The sequence below is a fragment of the Tursiops truncatus genome, chromosome 19, assembly GCF_011762595.2.
Source record: "Tursiops truncatus isolate mTurTru1 chromosome 19, mTurTru1.mat.Y, whole genome shotgun sequence".
NCBI lineage: Eukaryota > Metazoa > Chordata > Mammalia > Artiodactyla > Delphinidae > Tursiops > Tursiops truncatus.
In genome coordinates, this window is record NC_047052.1 from 48,947,592 (window position 1) to 48,964,951 (window position 17,360).

General features: G+C 55.9%; 2 protein-coding genes across 7 annotated transcripts in view; one reads left to right on the forward strand and one right to left on the reverse strand.

Annotated features, from left to right (window-relative positions):
- Window positions 1-1,795: 1,795 nt before the first annotated feature.
- On the forward strand, window positions 1,796-14,886 carry VASP (vasodilator stimulated phosphoprotein). 6 transcript variants are annotated; one of them, XM_033844178.2, is made up of 14 exons: window positions 1,798-2,120; window positions 5,631-5,717; window positions 8,923-9,094; window positions 9,167-9,332; window positions 10,404-10,500; window positions 10,997-11,046; window positions 11,166-11,407; window positions 11,553-11,653; window positions 12,179-12,230; window positions 12,781-12,817; window positions 13,034-13,079; window positions 13,233-13,323; window positions 13,859-13,916; window positions 14,037-14,886. In XM_033844178.2, exons 3-14 carry the CDS (start codon window positions 8,957-8,959, stop codon window positions 14,072-14,074), a joined length of 1,116 nt encoding a protein of 371 aa, XP_033700069.1. In that variant the 5' UTR covers window positions 1,798-2,120; window positions 5,631-5,717; window positions 8,923-8,956; the 3' UTR covers window positions 14,075-14,886. The 6 variants fall into 6 exon arrangements, with proteins under 6 accessions (XP_033700068.1, XP_033700069.1, XP_033700066.1 ...); XM_033844177.2 differs by lacking the exon at window positions 5,631-5,717 and having other exon boundaries at window positions 1,796-2,120; window positions 14,026-14,886; XM_033844175.2 differs by lacking the exon at window positions 5,631-5,717 and having other exon boundaries at window positions 12,784-12,817.
- OPA3 (outer mitochondrial membrane lipid metabolism regulator OPA3) overlaps window positions 14,479-17,360 on the reverse strand; it is a 66,242-nt gene continuing 63,360 nt past the window's right edge. Inside the window, exon 2 of the mRNA XM_073796035.1 lies at window positions 14,479-16,708. Coding sequence (XP_073652136.1) covers window positions 16,308-16,708 — 401 coding nt within the window. The 3' untranslated portion in view covers window positions 14,479-16,307. The remainder of the gene's footprint in view (window positions 16,709-17,360) is intronic.

Below are 17,360 nucleotides of genomic sequence, written 5' to 3' on the forward strand. Positions count from 1 at the left end.
TTACGTCACTGCTGCCGTAAAGATCCTTGATCAGGCTCCTGTGTACATATGCAGGAGTTTCTCTAGTGCAGGGGTCTTGCTACCTGTTTGGTACAGCACTTGGGCTAAGAATGGTTTTTACATTTTTAAAGGGCTGTAAAAAAATATGCAAAAGAGGCCCTATGTTTAATATGCCTAAAGTATTTACTATTTGGACATTTATAGAAAAAGTTTGCTGACTATAGTGTAGGTGGCACACAGAAGCACCACCCCTCCCATTTCACAGATGGGAAAGCTGAGACCCAGAGAGGAGAAAGGACTTGCCCATGGTCACACAGAACTGGGGTTTTCATGCAGTTGGATAAATGTAAATACGTGTTGAGCTGCTGTTCTGGGCCTGGCTGGGTTAGTAAGGCTCAGAAATTGATTAAGTCTACCTCTGTCCCCAAAGAACTCAGTCTGAGGAGACACACAGAGAAACAATTATAACCTACCATAGATCAGGGTTCAAGGTTTCCCAGAGTGGGGTGGATAAGGGGAGAGGATTACTCCATTCTTTAGAGAAGAATTAATGTCAGAGCATGGCCTAGAAGAATGAGGTGAAGGAGATCAGGAACGGCACCCAGCAGCAGATTCCTCTTGGAAAAAAAAAGCCTGGGAATCTTGATTCCCTCACCTAGTCAGCTGGGCCCCAAGAGTTGTTTTACACTCATACCTTGCACCACTGGAGTCCTGGTGGCTCAGGCAAGAGGGCTATACCCCAGATTTACTTCCTGCCTCCAGGCCTCAATTTATCCATTTCTAAATGTCGAACTGATTCCCCAGTTTCCTGCCCCAGCCTAAGGCACCTTACCCAGGCCAGGTGGCGCTCTACGAGAGGGGCGTGAACATATTGGTGACGTCACGTAAGGCGGAGTCTGCAGGACCAGTGGCGGAAGCCTGGGAGGGTGTTGGGGCTCAGCCCGAATCTGGCGCGTGGGGGGAGGGGGCTCCCGGGAGCCGGCTTAGGGAGGGTCCCCCACCTCCGTTCCCTCGGATTGCTGGATGATCCCACCATCCTCCGCAGACGAAACTGAGTCACGGCGGGGCGTGCGTGGAGAGGGGACAAGGGGCCTTATTCACACAGGGACTGGGAGTCCCATTCCCACCGAGGTCCAGCGCCGCACACACACACCCCATAACCCCCACCCCCACCCCCGCCTCGCCCCACACACACCCTGCGGCTGTGAGTCAGCGGCCAGCCGCGCCCCCTCGGCCCACTTCCTCCTCACCTTCCCAGGGCGGGCGGAGCGGGGGGGGGGGGGGCAGTGAGAGGAGTGGGCCCCCTCCCCACCCATTCCGCTCTTCGGCGGGGGAGGGGCTTCGCCCCTTAGTAATCCCTCATAAATTGGTGGAGAGAGACCGTTGAGGGCTCCGAAGGCAGGATTTAAGGGACAAAATTTGAGAGAATCTATGCTTGACCAGAAGGTCCTCTTCGCCCCCCAAACTGAGTAGAATGTAAAGAAATGGAGAAGTCGATGGGGAGGGTGAGAAGAAATTGTGCCCCCATTGATATTCCCCTAAGAATTTCCATCGTGGGAGAGAACGAAGGATCAAGGAAGAATCCCTTCCCCTCCATCAAACTTCCCCTCTAATTTGGGGGGGGTGACCCCCAGAGTGTATCGCTATGCAGTAACGTTGGGGAAGAGGGAAATAGCGGAAGTCTAAGGTTCCGCGTTGCCCTTTTAAGCACCCTCCACCCCCCTCAACCTCACCGCCTTGAGGTGTCCGCGGCCCCTTTAAGGCGCAGGGCATTATGGGTGCGGGGAGTGGAATTTTGGAACGAAATGTAGCGAAGAGAAGTACAGTAGTAAGAGTAACATTGTAGCCGCCGCCGGCCGAGGGGGCGCGCCGGGGAGGGGACGCCGCACCCCCTTTCTGCTGCCGGGACCCCCGATCAGAGCCCCCGAGAGAGGAGGCGCCCGAGGACCCGCCCCGGCCCTGTCCACGTTCCCCCCAGGAAGCCGGACTCTATGGGGCGGGACCCTGGGGGAGACTGAGCAGAACCTGGAGCCAGCCCTGAACCCCTGAACCTCAAGCCAGGGGCGCCCCGGGAGCACCTACCCCGTGGGCGCTCCGCCCGCCCGCCGAGCAGCCATGAGGTGAGCCTCGAACTGCCTTCAGACCCTTCCCCGCCCGGCGCGAGCTCCCGCCCCGCCTTTGTCCCCCTCCCCCCAGCTTGCTCCGGGCTGGTATTTGGGGACCGGGCACTGGGAACCTCGGATTTGAGGCCGAGCCCCCTTTGACGAGCTCCAAATACTGACCACTTCCCCTTGACTCTCAAGGCTCCGCGTGGTGCCGGTGAGGTTCTCCCGGGAGCCCTTAGATTTGGGGGCGCTCCAAGGACTCCCGAATTTTTAAAAGACTTTTTCAGAGGACCTTGAAGTTGGCAAATACTCCCCGCAGGGAGGCTAGGATTTAGGCAGGGCTCAGACTCCCCCGAAATCTCAACCCGGCCCCTAGAGGGATTGTGGGGGGCCGGTTTGGGGGTCCCTGGGACCTGGAAGAGAGATTGAGACGTAGACTTTGGTTTTCGGGGGTCCCCTTTTACGTGGCGCTGGAAAAAGTCTTCTCAAGAGCGACCTTGCTCCTTAACTTCGGGGGTACTTAACCCCCTAAATTTGGGGGGCTCATCCTCCTGTGGAGGAGGTTGGTGTGGACGGATCCACGGACCCAGACGCAGCCTCCAGAGTCTGGCTGGGACTCCCCTCCCCCGCCGCTCCCCACCCACAATTTGCTTAAAACAGGCTGTGCCTAGGACCGAGCGAGCGCTCTGGGCCGAGGGCGGCTCCCCGGCCCCGGGCCAGAAGGGCGGCCCCTCTCCCCAACCTGCACGGCCCTGGGGAGGGAGGGGGCGCGGCAGCTGGGGGAAGGGGGGCCTTTGTCTTCCTGACTCACCTGTCGAGACAGCTGGTGTGGGGAGGGGCCGGCAAAGAGCGCCGTGGGCCGGCTGCTTTCCCCACCACGGCGCCTCCCCCTTCTCTCAACACCGCCCCCCCTTCCCCAGCAGTCCCGAGTTGTGCGGTTGGAGGAGGGGGCGTTGCAAAGCGTCAAGGTCATAGCCCTCTCCCCAAGGGACCCAGGCTTCCCAGAGAGTTCCAGCAATCTTCCCAGGAATTTAATCCTGGGGGCTGGGGGCCGAAGGGACCCAGGGATTTTGTCTTTCCCGGGCCTCCCTCAAAACTCCTGGGCTCACCTGAGGGCGGGGCCCGTGCGGCTGGGGGACCCGACTAGCCCCCCCCTTATTCTTCCTTTCCCCTGGCCCCCCATAATCTCTCCCTTGAGGCCTGAGCCTGACAATACTATCTCCCTTCCTCTACGCTGTCAGGGACTTCCTGCCCCAAAGCCCCCAGCTCGAGGGGGAGGCCCCTGGGGGCGGCTGGGGATTAACCCCCTGGCGCCCACATCCTCCCACATTCCCCATACCCCTGCCCTCTGACATAGGGTGGCATTCGTTTTTACGGTCAGTAGAGAATCCCCCTCGTACATTTGTTCCTTCTGCTGTAAAGGGATTGCTGGAAAATTTGGAGCAAGGGGGCACCCACAGACACCCACAAGACTTCCTGCCTACCCTTTCCCCCATTATAGCAACATCCCTTCAAGGTCTGGCCCGGGAGAGGGGGCGGTTTTCGGGAGTCAGGCTCTCTTCCTTCACCTTCTTCCTGGGGGGCTCTCCTCTCCCACTGCCCCCCAGCCCCGCCCCTTGCCTCCCCCCCACCCCCCCCACCCCGCCGCGTTTCCGGTCCCAGGCACGGTGGAAGGCGGATGGCGGATGTCCGAGTTAGTGCTGCCTCACTCACTGAGACCGTAAAAGGGCAGGAGCAATGTCTGGGCCAGCCTCCCCGCCCCCAGTCCCCGAGGCCCTGGCCCTCCCACAAGGCCCCCCTACTGCTGGCCACGACCAAACCTCCCACCTCCTGGGAGGTGGGCAGAAGTCGAGCTGATGCCTGTCTCACCAGAGAGTTACTCCCACCTCCTGAGGGGTCTTCCCTTCTGATGGCCACACCCGACTTACTGGGCTGTGCCCCTTCTCCCAGGACAGCTAGGAAGGATTCAGAAAGACCCATGGCCTTGTCTGGGGGCAGCTGGGGAAACTGAGGCTCAAAGAGAGAAAGGCCTGGCCCAAGATCCCTCAGAAATTCCTAAGCAGTATTGAGGGAGGGGAGGGGGCTGGGATCCTCAGATTTCTGGCTGATTTGGCTGGGGACAGTCTTGGGGGCAGTTGGAAGAGAGGATGTTAAGATGGAAAATTACAAGATACAGTTCCTTTTCTCCCAGTTTGACAAATATTTGTTGAGTGTCTGCTGTGTCCGGGACTCTGAGCTGGAATTCTGGGAAGTGGGGCAGAGGTCTGAGAATCTCAGGGCAGAAGGGACTCAAGAAGTGTTTGGTTCATTTCTTTCCTCTTCCAATAATAGTAATTATTATTGTTGTTTTTTTTTTTTAAATAATGAGAGACCATCTGATCAAGCATCTACTTTGTGCCAGGCACTGTACTAGGTGCCTGATTCAATTTAATCCTCACAACAATTCTAAGAGATTGATACTATTAGAACCGTCCCCCTTCCCCAGATGGGAAAACTGAGGCACAGAGAAATTAAGCAAATTGCCTATTAAAGTCAGATTGGAAGTGGGCAAGCCTGAATTTGAACCCAGGCCTCTTTCCAGAGTATTATACTATTAGAGAAAAAGGAAAATCAAACCTTTAGTGGCCTTTAAAAAAATAATAATAATACAAGTAACATGCTTTCACTGTACCAACACTTAAGATAATGCCGATAAACAAAAAGGAACCCAGTTACCTTCCTAATCACTTATGGGGAACTGAGGCCTGTCAGGGAGGAAGGACTAGAGTGAACCCATACAAGCCCTGCAGACCCTACATCTGAGTTTCTATCCAGGGTTTCTTCAAAGATTTGTAGTTTGGAAAGGTTGTGTGTGCCTGGGGCTTTGGGGGGTAGATCACAAGTTTTGCGGTTTAAGGGGCTATAGGATGAAGGGGTGAAAGGAAGGGCAAGCCTCTAATATGGAAGGTTTGAGTAAACTAGAGTGACTATGTTTGATTGCCTCCCGTGATGAGAAGCTCTCTCCCTCCTATATTGCCTCTCAGCTCCCTCATATGAATCCTTGCCAAATTCCAAGTCCTGTGCTTAGGGCTTCTTTTAATCTCTTTCAATCCTTACCAAACCCCAGTGAGTTATGGCTTCCAGGGCTGGAAACTGAGGTTCAGAGACGGGAAGCCACACAGCGAGGGGGTGACTTGAACCTTCTTTTATCTACCACATGCTAGAGTTTACCAGAATGGGAGGACTTGTGGGAGAGTTCTGGGCTGGTTGGGGATTAAGGCTCTCATGTCCAATTGAGGGTATGAGACCCCAGAGACCACTGGAATTAGGCAGACCCCATTTCCATCTCACTCCCTGCTTCCTGGCTGTGGGATTTTTCCATTCTAGCTTTTTGCCTAGTTTATAGTTTTATTTTTTGAACTTAAGTAATGAATTCGTTTTTTATAGGTAATACCAGCCCATGTTAAAACAAAATGAAAAGAAAAGTCATAATCAAGCAATTCAAGAAGGTAAACGGTACAAAATGTCCACTTCCTGCCTCCTCAGGCCCCCGGGTCCCCAGTGCCTCAGAGGCAGCCACGGTTAGTCACCTGAGAAGCAGCTTCTGCATATATCACCACTCTGTGTGCAGAGGTATTTATATCCTCCCCACCTTTTCTTTTTTTAAAAAAAAATACTTCTGATACACACCACTTTATACCTTGCCTTAAAAAAAAAAAATCAGCTTAGCTGTTTTCTCATCTTTAAATAAGGTTAAGAACATTGCCGGGGGGGGGGCGGTGGTGGTGGTGGGGAACTTGGTTCAGATATGAGCCCCTCTGCTTGTTTGCTGCACGACCTGGGATAACTGTCTTCACCTCTCTGTGGCCACGGTTCCTCATCTGTAAAAAGGGTGAGCACCAGAGTCCATCTCATGAGGTCATTGCAAGGTTCACTGTGGAACTTGCAGCTCAGTACCTAGAACAATGTCTGGTACACAGGCTAACCAATAAATACCAGCTGCCATTGTTAAAAGCTTTTCCTTTTTTATAGATGGCTAATTTAACAACTCTTGGATACCTACTATGTCCTAGGCATGATTCTAGGTTCCGAGGACACAGCAGAAAGGACAAAAATCCCAGCCCTCATGGTCCTGACCTTTTGGTAGGGGAGACAGGGATCTGTCAGGCAGGGATCAGGTGCTATGAAACGTGGGACGTGCAGTGAGAGGGAGAGGAGCTTTTCCAGATAGTGTAGTCAGGGAGGGCTTCTTGGAAGAGGTGTCGGCTAAGTGGCGACCCGAAGGAGGTGAAAATCCAGGATGAGGGAGAACAAGAGCACCAGCCTGCGGTAGGAATGTGTCTGGCACGTTGAAGGAGCAGCGCGGAGGCCAGTGGGGCTGGAACAGCAAGCTGGGGGGAAGGAAGGGAGATCAGAGATCAGAGATCACACAGATCACGAAGGCCCTGGAGAGAACTTGGCCAGAATAAAAATTCTGTGGGAGCTGCCACGGGAGCTTCCAAGAAGAGGAGGGGCACGATCTGACTTGTGTTTTAACAGGATCCTTTTGCTGTAATGGGGACACCACAGCCTGGAGAGGGACAAGACCAGTCTGGGGTCATTCTGCAGACATCCAGCTCTCTGGCCAGTCCAGAGACTCAGCAGGGCAGGGTCGCTTGGGAGAGCAAAGTGCAGCCAGGGTTGGGTAGCAACGAAGGCCCCGGGCACCTGGGCAGAGTCTGCCCTGGGTGTGGGTGGCAGGTGTGGGCGAGGCCTTAACCCTGCCCTGCCAGGGGCAGTGGAAGCCAGAAAGAGCCCCTGAGGCTGCACTTGTCTGGAAACAGCACCTGGTGTTTGGGTAGGGCCCACACAGTCCCCGGTGGTTAAGATTGTGGACTTGGGAGCCAGGTGGCTTGGGTTCAAACCCTTGCTGTGCTACTTACTAGCTGTGTGACCACAGGCGAGTCACGCAACCTTTCTGGGCCTCTGTTTGTAGTCCTTGCAGAATGAGGATGAAATAGCCCATCCAGAAGGGCTGCAGTGAGAATAAAATGAGAGACTCTGAGGAAAGGGCTTAGGGCATCTGAGCAGCTGAAGTGCCTGATAAGAGGGAGGTGCCCCAATTATGTAAACCTGGAGGGAGGGTCTGGGGCCTCAGCTTCCTGGCCTAGGAACCCAGATCTGGGTCTGCTGAGGGGCTTTCCCTGCCTTGTCTTTTACAGCGTCAGTGTTATGCACCAGCCCCCAGCCCTGGTAGAGACAGAGCCATTGTGGGGTATAATTTCTCTCCCCGGAAACCTCTGACCACCAACTTCTTCTTTTCAGGAAAAAGTCCGGTGGGGGTGGGGACCATTGCTTCCCCCTGGTTTGTGTGTGACCTTGGGCAAGTCACTTCCTGTCTGGGAGCCTGAGTTTCCCCACTGGGGGAGGAGGGCATTGAACCTCCCCAGAAGGACTGGTAGGGGGTGGGAGGGATGTGGCTGTCCAGGGACCCAGGGGTACCTGTTCAGGGTGCCCGTGGAAAGGATGCTGACAGTTACTCAGCACTCAGTACATGCCAGGCACTGTGCCAAGCACTTTACATGTCCAGACTCATCTGCTTCTCCCACTGCCCTGGGGGAGGTGGGGTCTGTCATTTCCCCAGTCTGCAGGCAAGGAAGATGCCTTCTCTCATGTGGGAAGGCTGCTTGCCTGAGTCATATGGAGTAGGTGGCCCAACGGGGATTTGAACCTACATCTGTGGATATCAGATCCTGAACCCTGAACCAGTTTACTGACCCCCTCCCCACAAGGCTAAGTCAGATGTCACCTCCTCCAGGAAGTCTCTGATCCCCAGGCTGGGGCAGGCACTCCTTCTGGGCACCCCAGGCCTGGTCTTGGATTATCACTGTCTGCGGACAGGACAGGCCACTGTGATGCTCTCCTGCCCTGGAGGGTGGGGCCGGGGCTGTCTGGGTCCCTGCCTGACACGGAGCAGTGAGTGTCCACTGATGGCCGTTGGCGCCAGGGGGGCCGGAGGGACGGGGTTGGCAGCAGGAATCTAGCCTTGGTCCCCAACTTGCTGCAAGCCTCACCCTTCCCCTCCCTGAGCCTCAGCTTCCTCCTCCTGAGTGGGGAGAGGTGGTTGGGGGAAGGGGGGGCTCCGAGCACCCCAGCAGAGATGGGGAAACTGAGGCTCCAAGGGCACCAGGCAGGGGCTGGTTCCCAGCACTGCCCAGAGCTCCTGCCCCGCCCCTTCCATCCGCTTCTCCCGGGCCCCCTCCTCCAGCTCACTCTGCATCTCTCAGACTGCCTCAGTCTCTCTGTCCATCTCTCTGTCTTTCTCCATCTGCCTGTCTCTCCATTTCTGTATCTTTCTCTGCTCCCTGCCTTTCCATCTGTTTTCCCCCACTACTCCTCTGTCTGTCTGTCTTTCAGTCTGTCTCCGCTACGTCAGTCTGATTCCTTTCTCAGCTCTCTCTCTGCATCAGTCTGTATGTTTGTCTCTTCCAGTCTGTCTGACTCTTCCTCTTCCTGTCTTCTTTCCCCCCATCTGACTGTCTGTCTCTTTCCTTGTCTGTCTCCCATCCCCTGTTTGTCTCTTTGTCTGACTCTCCGAGTCTGTCTGTCTCTCTATCCCGTCTGTCTTTTCTCTCCCAGTCTCCCTGTCTGGGTCTCTTCAAGGGTCTGTCCCCAGCCCTCTCTCCCCGTCTGCCTGTCTTCCTCTGCCTTTCCATGGGTCCCTCTTCCTCTCACACTGTCTTTGTGTCTCCTACTCTCCCAGGGGGCCCCAGATGGAGAAGGTGACCGGCCCCCGGAGGGAGGGTGCCAGGCTCCCCTCAGCTAACTGGCCTCTCTCCCCTTTCCTCCCTCCGGGCAGTGAGACGGTTGTCTGCTCCAGCCGGGCCACTGTGATGCTCTATGATGACAGCAACAAGCGATGGCTGCCTGCTGGCACGGGCCCCCAGGCCTTCAGCCGCGTCCAGATCTATCATAACCCCACTGCCAACTCCTTCCGCGTGGTCGGCCGGAAGATGCAGCCAGATCAGCAGGTGAGGCTTCCCTCCCCGCCCCCTCCACCCACTGCGCCCCACCACTCCTCACCCACTTTCCCCCCCCGCCAGGTGGTCATCAACTGCGCCATCGTCCGGGGTGTCAAGTATAACCAGGCCACCCCCAACTTCCACCAGTGGCGTGACGCCCGCCAGGTCTGGGGCCTCAACTTCGGCAGCAAGGAGGATGCAACACAGTTTGCCGCCGGCATGGCCAGCGCCCTAGAGGCATTGGAAGGTTAGAGAGAGCGGGCAGAGGGGACCACCGAGCCCTGCCGTGTGGCCTGGGGCCGCCACTTCACCACTTGGCCTCGGTTTACTCATCTGAAAATGAGGCCAATTGACAACTTCTGTGGAGAATTATTATGAGGGTTTTGTGGGTTCCTGTGTGCCCCGAGTGCACCCACGTATAAAACGCATGGTTCCTGAGAGTACATTTTGCTCCAGGAATTTTTACACATGCACACTCCTGTGTGACCTCCCAGATCAAGATATAGATATTTCCAGCCTCCAGAAAGTTCCTTGTGCCCTTTCCCCAGGTAACCATTATACTGACTTATGTCATCATCGGTTAGTTTTCAGGCAACAGTATTAAGAAAAAACCTTCAGTTGGTATTTCTTAAACTGGAATGTGCCCACGAATCATCTAGGAGAAACGCAGATTCCGATTCAGTTGGGTTGGCCGGGGCCTGAGCCTCTGTACTTCTAACAAGCTCCCTGGTGACGCCAAGGCTACCGGTCCATAAACAGTACACTTTGAGGAGCAAAGTGACGGCTATGCATGTGGGGTCACAAATCACCAAATGGCGGAGGTGTTTGCTTCCTGGAGCGGCTTCAGGGCTAGTGGGGAGGGGCCTGCTTGTCCGAGGCACAGAAAAATACATGGGAGCCAGAGGCCTGAGGGGGGGTGAGGAAGAGGCTGTCAGCCTTTCCTGGGTCTTCGGGTGGGGCGGTCTGAGCGGCTGTGACAGGTGCCCTAAGAGCCTGGATCTTCAGGTGGGGCAGTCTGAGCAGCTGTGACAGGTGCCCTAAGAGCCTGGATGCCGGAGTGGGCCTGATTTCAAGCCTTGTTCCTGCAAATTCGGGTCTGCAGGACTTGGGGCAAGCGGCTCCCCTCTCTGGGCCTTTGCTGTTCCGCCTGTGACCTGGGCATCCTCCCAGCACCCACCTGACATCAGCTCAGCCAGGGGAAGCTCGTGCTGACCCCTCATCGCAGAGTCCCTGGGAGGCCCGGGAGAGCCGAGGGAACGTGCTGAGGGGTGGCGCCCGCTTCCTGGGTGACTCAGCAGCCTTTACTCTCACCTTCCAGGAGGTGGGCCTCCGCCCCCGCCGACACCGCCTACGGCACCGCCCACTTGGTCTGTCCAGAACGGCCCCTCCCCAGAGGAGATGGAGCAACAGAAAAGGTGGGGCCAGTCCCTGGGTGGGGAACCCTACTGCTGCCCGAGTTGTAGATTGTTCCAGAACCCCTGACTCCTAGAGTTCAGACCTCTCCAACTTGCAGTTTTCAGAATGTTCCAACTCCCAGGGGACTAGAAACGGACCTCTTTCAGAAACCCCCCACCTCCTGGAGTTTGAAAAACTCCTGACACCCAGAGTTGCAGAACCTTCTGACCCTTCAAATCCTGGTCCCCCAGATTCCCAGAGTCCAGAATTTGGTTGTCTAGAGGATCCTGGGTGTTCTGTATTCTGGTGTTCTTGACAGTCTGATGACTAGATTGCTCGCCTCTTGCTCTCGCTCTGTCCCTGTCCTCCCCCTGCAACCCTTTCCTGGCCCCTGGGGAATGGAGGACATGAGTGGGGCTTAGGAGCCAGCCTCGCTGGAGACCTCTGAGGGGCGATCCGGGAAGTTGCTGGCCAGCCTGGGGCTCTGAGTGATGGCAGCTCGCCTTCCCTCCGCAGGCAGCAGCAGTCGGAGCTCATGGAGCGGGAACGCAGGGTCTCCAACGCAGGTGATTGCTCGAATGGCCTCGGGGCTCGGGTGACCACCCCAGAGGAGGGGGTGGGCCAGCCGGACAACAGAGAATAAGGCTTCTCTCTCAGCACCCCTCCTTTTTCGTGTTTCTTACAGGAGGCCCAGCTGCTCCCACAGCTGGGGGACCACCCCCGCCTCCAGGACCTCCCCCTCCTCCGGGTCCCCCCCCACCCCCTGGTCTCTCCTCCTCGGGGATCTCGGCTGGGGGGCATGGAGCAGGGGGAGGCCCACCCCCTGCGCCCCCTCTCCCCACAGCACAAGGCCCCAGTGGTGGAGGGACTGGGGCCCCCGGCCTGGCCGCAGCCATTGCCGGAGCCAAACTCAGGAAAGTCAGCAAGGTGAGGGGGGCAGGCAAAGCGGGTGTGGGTTGACGGGGCCTGATATTATAATGGGATGAGGCCAGAGTTTCCTGGGAGCCTCACAGGAGGGCTGGAAGGCCAGGAGGCCCGCCTATAAACCCCCACCTCTTTGTAATTTCTCCAGCAGGAGGAGGCCTCAGGGGGGCCCTTGGCCCCCAAAGTTGAGAGCAGTCGAAGCACGGGCGGGGGGCTCATGGAAGAGATGAATGCCATGCTGGCCCGGAGGTGAGCCTGAGCCTGGAGCCCTTAATAGCCGCAGAAAGCCCTTGGAACACACCCCTCAGACCAGCAGTTATCACCTGGAGATTCCTGTTCAGTAGGGCCGGGTGGGGGGGAGGGCTCAGATTCCCAGTTAGTTGGTTTCTTTGGGTGAAAGTTCGCCCTTTGATAGCCAGGTTTGGGATATAATGATGGGGATTGCATTCTCCTGAGATGGCTGAGGTTTGCAACCACCCAGGTAGCCTCTGGAATGTTCTAAACCCCAGAATTCCAGGACCTTAGGAGATCCTGCCTCAGAACCTGGGAACTCCGCCCTTAGAATTGTGTTACTCCCAAACGTGGGAATCGGAGAGCCCCACCCCAGTTCGAGAGCAGTACTCTCTTTAACTTCTAAAACTAAAATTTTCTTAGCCCTGACAAATTCCAGAAGTCTGCACGCTAGAATCCACCTTTCTAGAGCTCCGGGGAAGGGAATTGTTGAGTGGCTGAGGGAGGGCTGAAGCCATCTGTTTTTGCCCTTCTCTCTTACAGAAGGAAAGCCACACAAGTTGGGGAGAAAACCGCCAAGGATGAATCTGCCAATGTGGGTCAGGGGCTCTTCCTGCCATATACCCCTTAGGATGTACCGTTTGTGTAGGAATATCGGGGAGGGGGCTGTGACAGGAATGGGCTAGGTTTGAAGGTGGAGGAGGAAAATGAGCAGAGGTGCGGCGTCGGGGGTGGGGGGGCTGGCTCATGACAGTTTCTTTTTTTTTTTTAATTTATTAAATTTATTTATGTTTGGCTGCATTGGGTCTTCGTTGCTGCGCGCGGGCTTTCTCTAGTTGTGCTGAGCGGGGGCTACTCTTGGTTGCGGTGTGCAGGCTTCTCATTGCCGTGGTTTCTCTTGTTGTGGAGAACGGGCTCTAGGCGCGCGGGCTTCAGTAGTTGTGGGTCATGGGCTCAGTAGCTGTGGCTTGCGGGCTCTAGAGTGCAGGCTCAGTAGTTGGGGCACACTGGCCTAGTTGCTCCGTGGCACGTGGGATCTTCCCGGACCAGGGCTCAAACCCCTGTCCCCTGCATTGGCAGGTGGATTCTTAACCACTGCGCCACCAGGGAAGCCCTTGGCTCATGACAGTTTTATTTCCCACCAGCAGGAGGAGCCAGAGGCCAGAGTCCCAGCCCACAGTGGTGAGTGAGAGCCCAGTCTAGTCACAGGAACTACAAGTCCCAGGATGCCCGCTTCTCACATATAACACACGTCGATGGGAGAGTCTGTACAAACAGTGCTGGGGATTGTAGTCTCCTGAGATGGTTCTTTGAACAGGGGCTGATGAGGCTGGGGAGAAAGATTGAGGCAGGGCATTCCTTGTCCCTGATCTTTTTGATTTATTGCCTGTCCCCTAGAATCTGTGCGGAGACCCTGGGAGAAGAACAGCACAACCTTGCCAAGGTGGGCCATCAATACTGGGGCCCCACCCCCCAAAATAGTTGAATTTGCCAAATTTGTAGGGAGGAACACTGTGTGACCCCTGGAATGGGAGGCAGGGGAGGCAGACCCTCTCTCTAACCTCATTTCCGCCCCAAACCACACCAACTCTCCCAGGATGAAGTCATCTTCTTCAGTGACCACTTCCGAGGCCCAACCCTCTACGCCCAGCTCCAGTGATGAGTCAGACCTGGAAAGGGTGAAACAGGTAGCTTGGGGAAAGGACTGGGAGTGAGGTCCGGGGGATAGAAAGGAGATCTGGGTCCAGACTCTGCCACTGACCTGCCATGTGATTCTAGAAAAGGCCTTGGGAACCTCAGTTTTCCAGTCTGAGAAATGGAGAGAGATTGGATCATGTCAGGGATGACACAGACACCATAACCACCTTACCCAGTGCCCATGACAGACCTTACTAATCTTATCACTGGACTCACTTCTGTTGAGTACCCAGAATCCTTTTCAGTACACTGGACCCAGACATTTATCACCAATTGGAGGTGGCAGGAGACTGCAGTGTATTTGCCAGCCTTGGTACTGGATGTTCTCCAGTACTTTCCTTCTGGCTCCAAGGATCCAGAATTCTCCCCTAGAATTCTCACTTTGTGGCCTTGCCAGTGATGTCGTGGTGTGTGTGTAATAGGGGTCTTGAACCTCCTCCTTCTGGCCCCTCAGTCATTAAGAAAGGGGGGATTCACTTTTGCAAGTCCAAGTACCCTTCCTGATTGGTACCCCATCATTTTCAGGAGCTTCTGGAAGAGGTGAGGAAGGAACTGCAGAAAATGAAAGAGGAAATAATTGAAGGTGAGGTGGTTTTTTATTTTAAACATTTATTTTGGAGGCATCATGTCCCTTGGAAAGCCCTGTTTTGGAAGGGAAGGGGGAAGAAGCTGTGCCCCTGACCTCTGCCCAGTTTCCTTCCAGCCTTTGTCCAGGAGCTGAGGAAGCGGGGCTCCCCCTGACCACAGGGCCCCAGAAGATCCAGTTTCTCCTTTCCGCACACGCCCTCCGCCTGTCACCCTGCTTTCCCTGCCTCAACTTGACTTGGAATTGGCTGAAGACTACACAGGAATGCGTCTTCCCCACTCCCTATCTCACTTGGAAAATTCCAAGGGGGTGTGGCTTCCCTGGCACCATGCCCACACCCATACTGGCTGCTGATTGGCTGGGGAGGCCCCCACCCTTTGCTCCCTTTGGTCCTTCCCCTCTGCCATCCTCTTGGGGCTGGTTCCTCTGCTGGGGATGTACCAATTAACCCCACAGTAAGGGGGAAGGAAGGAGGGAATTTCACATTCCCTTGTTCTAGATTCACTTTAACGCTTAATGCCTTTGAAGTTTTGTTTTTTAAGAAAAAAAAGTATATATATATATTTAGGTTTGGGGGGGAGGAAATGTTTTTTCTCTTTGGTTTTGATAAAATGGGATGTGGGGAGTTTTTAAATGCTGTGCCCCTGGCTTGTCCCACTTGGGACAGCTATTTAAGGGGGGTTGTCCCATCAGGCTGGGGGCAGCTCCCCCCACCCCAGGGACCTCCCTTCCCTCTGGCTCCTTCCCCTTTTCTATGAGGAATTAAGATGCTGTAACTTTTTAGAACCTCAGTTTTTTGGTTTTTTATTTCGGTAGGTTTTGGGGTCCAGGCCATTTTTACCCCCTGGGGAAAAAAAGAGGAGGGGGAAAGGAAAAGGGGAGGAAACCTCCCCTCTCCCACCTTCACCTTTAGCTTCTTGAAAATGGGCCCCTGTGGAATAAATCTGCCAGTTTTTATAAATGCTAAGATTTCTGGAGTGATTTGAAGGGCTGCTCTCATGAGGATGGGGGCGTGTCCCTTCCTCCCCCAGTAATCTGCCTTCCCCTCACCTTCCTTCTTCCCACCCGAACCTGCCCTCAGACTCCTGCAGCTAGGGTGGCCTCTGGCCCCTCTCGGCCTTCCTGCCTCCCTTCCTCTCTGTGCCCCTCACCAGGCAGCTTCCTCACTCCTTCCCACCCTGCCCCAACCACTTCACCACCCTAGAGAAAGCCAGGGGCAGTCCCTTATTGACCGCGTGCCCTTGGACAAGACCCTTTGCTTCCCCTGGGCCTCAGTTTCCCCATCTGGGAAAGGGCTCAAAGGATGACACTGGCCCCTTCCCACCAGATCCCTCCCAGCCTCTAATTTTAGTGAGCCTGCCACCCATTTTGCAGACGTACATCGTGGTTCTCAGACACATTCTCAAGATGACTTTCCCCCAGAGCTCCTTAAATTATACAACATTTACAGTCTAAAAAAAAATAGAATTCAGAAATAACAGAGCTCATAACACATCCCCTTTAATGGTTCAATGGGTTGGCAGGGGATAGGTGAGGTAGGTAACACTTAACACTACCTGGTGGAATTATTCCATTTGGTTGGAGGTGGTGAACTTCAGGGCTGAGGGGGCAGGTGGAGGAAGCCTTTGCATGAAGGACGGGGGTGGACACTGGGTGTCCAGTTCAAAGGCAAGAAGTAAGGGGGAATCCCTGAGTACTCTGAAGAGGAGATTTGGATGGAGGAAAGGGTGGAGGGATCTGTTGGAATGATCCACTTAAAGAGGGGAGGACCCCAGTCAAGGCACCAGTGGTGGACTAGAAGAGCCACAGGGAGACCCACTGGAGCTAATGCCCACCAAGATCCATCCTATTCCCTGCCCCCCCAGAAGAGTGAGGTAGATGGAAGGTCAAGGGGTAGGGAAGTCCATCAGAGGTTTCTATATTTTCACTACAATGGTCGGTACCAGTGAAGAAGTGGGATGAGGTGTCCTGGTGTAATGGATGAGGGTCCCAGGGAAAGGACCACTCCTCAGGTAAGTTGGAGGTATGAGTGACAAAATTAAATGGTCCATGTGCCCTGCTGGCCCTCCTGTTGGTGCATGGGTGGGGTCCAGTGGAAGACACTGCTTTTCCATTCCAAAGTGCTAAACCAGTGGATGCGGTGGGGCGATGGGGGTCGGGCTGGAACGTTCCACCGGTGGATGGGGGTGTCCCAGTGGAAGGTACCCCTCACTGGGCAGGTTAGTAGGGAGGTGACCAGAAGCCTGGTTGGATCAGCCCCAGTCCAAGATCCCTTCTGACTCTAAAGGGACCTGGTGCTATTAGCTGGGCCGGTTCAGGAAGGGACAGTGGGGACAGACATGGCAGCCCAGGCATCAGTCACGTCTGAGACCAGGGCCCTGCGGCCCCCTACTCCTCGGGCGTGGGCTCTGCCTGGGGCGCGGGCGGCGGGTCCAGGGCGCAGAGCTGGGCGCGCAACTCTTGCATCTGTGCCTGCAGCTCCTCCAGGGCGCCCCGCGGCGGCGCCGCCTGTACCTGCGCCTGCAGGGCCTCCAACGCCAGCGCCAGGCGGCCCCCCTCGTCCCGCATCGCGTCCCAGGCGGCGCGCTGCTCCCCCTCCTTGCGACGCTGATACGCCTGGTGGCGCCAGTACTCCAGCACCAGGCAGCCGCCGCCCACGATGAAGACGGTGGCCTCGCCCAGCAGCTCGGCGCCCAGCTCGGCGGCCGCCGCCTCGTTCAGCGGCTTGACGGCTTCAGCATTGAAGCCCATGAGGCGCATCTTGGCTCGCATCTCGGCCCAGTGGTACACTGCGGGGGAAGACAGGGGTCAGGGATCTTTGCTGGGAATGCAAAACCCCGCCCCTCGACGCCTCGGTGTCCGGGTCGGAGCAATGGCGACACGGCAGCCAGAACCGCGGGCGCCAGCGGGGAATGGGCCCCTTAACCAAGACCCGCGCCGGGCCTCGCACGCGGAATGCCCAGTTAGTTATCTGGCCAGGGGTGGCCCTGACGGCATCTTTTGGAAACGTCCAGAAGATTCTGGTGATCGGCTGGGGATGAGAATTGCTGCCCTGGAGGGGAGGTCCAGAGTGGAGGCCGCAATCTCTGGGAGGGGGTGGGAGCGGTCAGAAGTCCAGGGCGGGTGTAAAGCTCGCTCCTTCTGCCCCTCCCACAACCCACCTGCCAGGCTCCTTCCCTCTCCCCGAAGGTGGGGCCGACGGTGCTGCGCTCCGTCCTGACGTGTGTTCACTGTGGGGTTTGGGGCTTTGGACGGAGCTCAGGGCTGCAGCGCCTGCTCCAACGCCAACTCCTTCCTTCTCTAATCACTTACTCATGTGAACAAGGATTATCAGCATTGTGGTCACTTGTAAATGCAACGTAAGCCTAGAGTTGATGTTGAAACCTGATTCACTGCAGTAATAATTAATATTCATCCACTGATACGTGAATTGATGGGAAA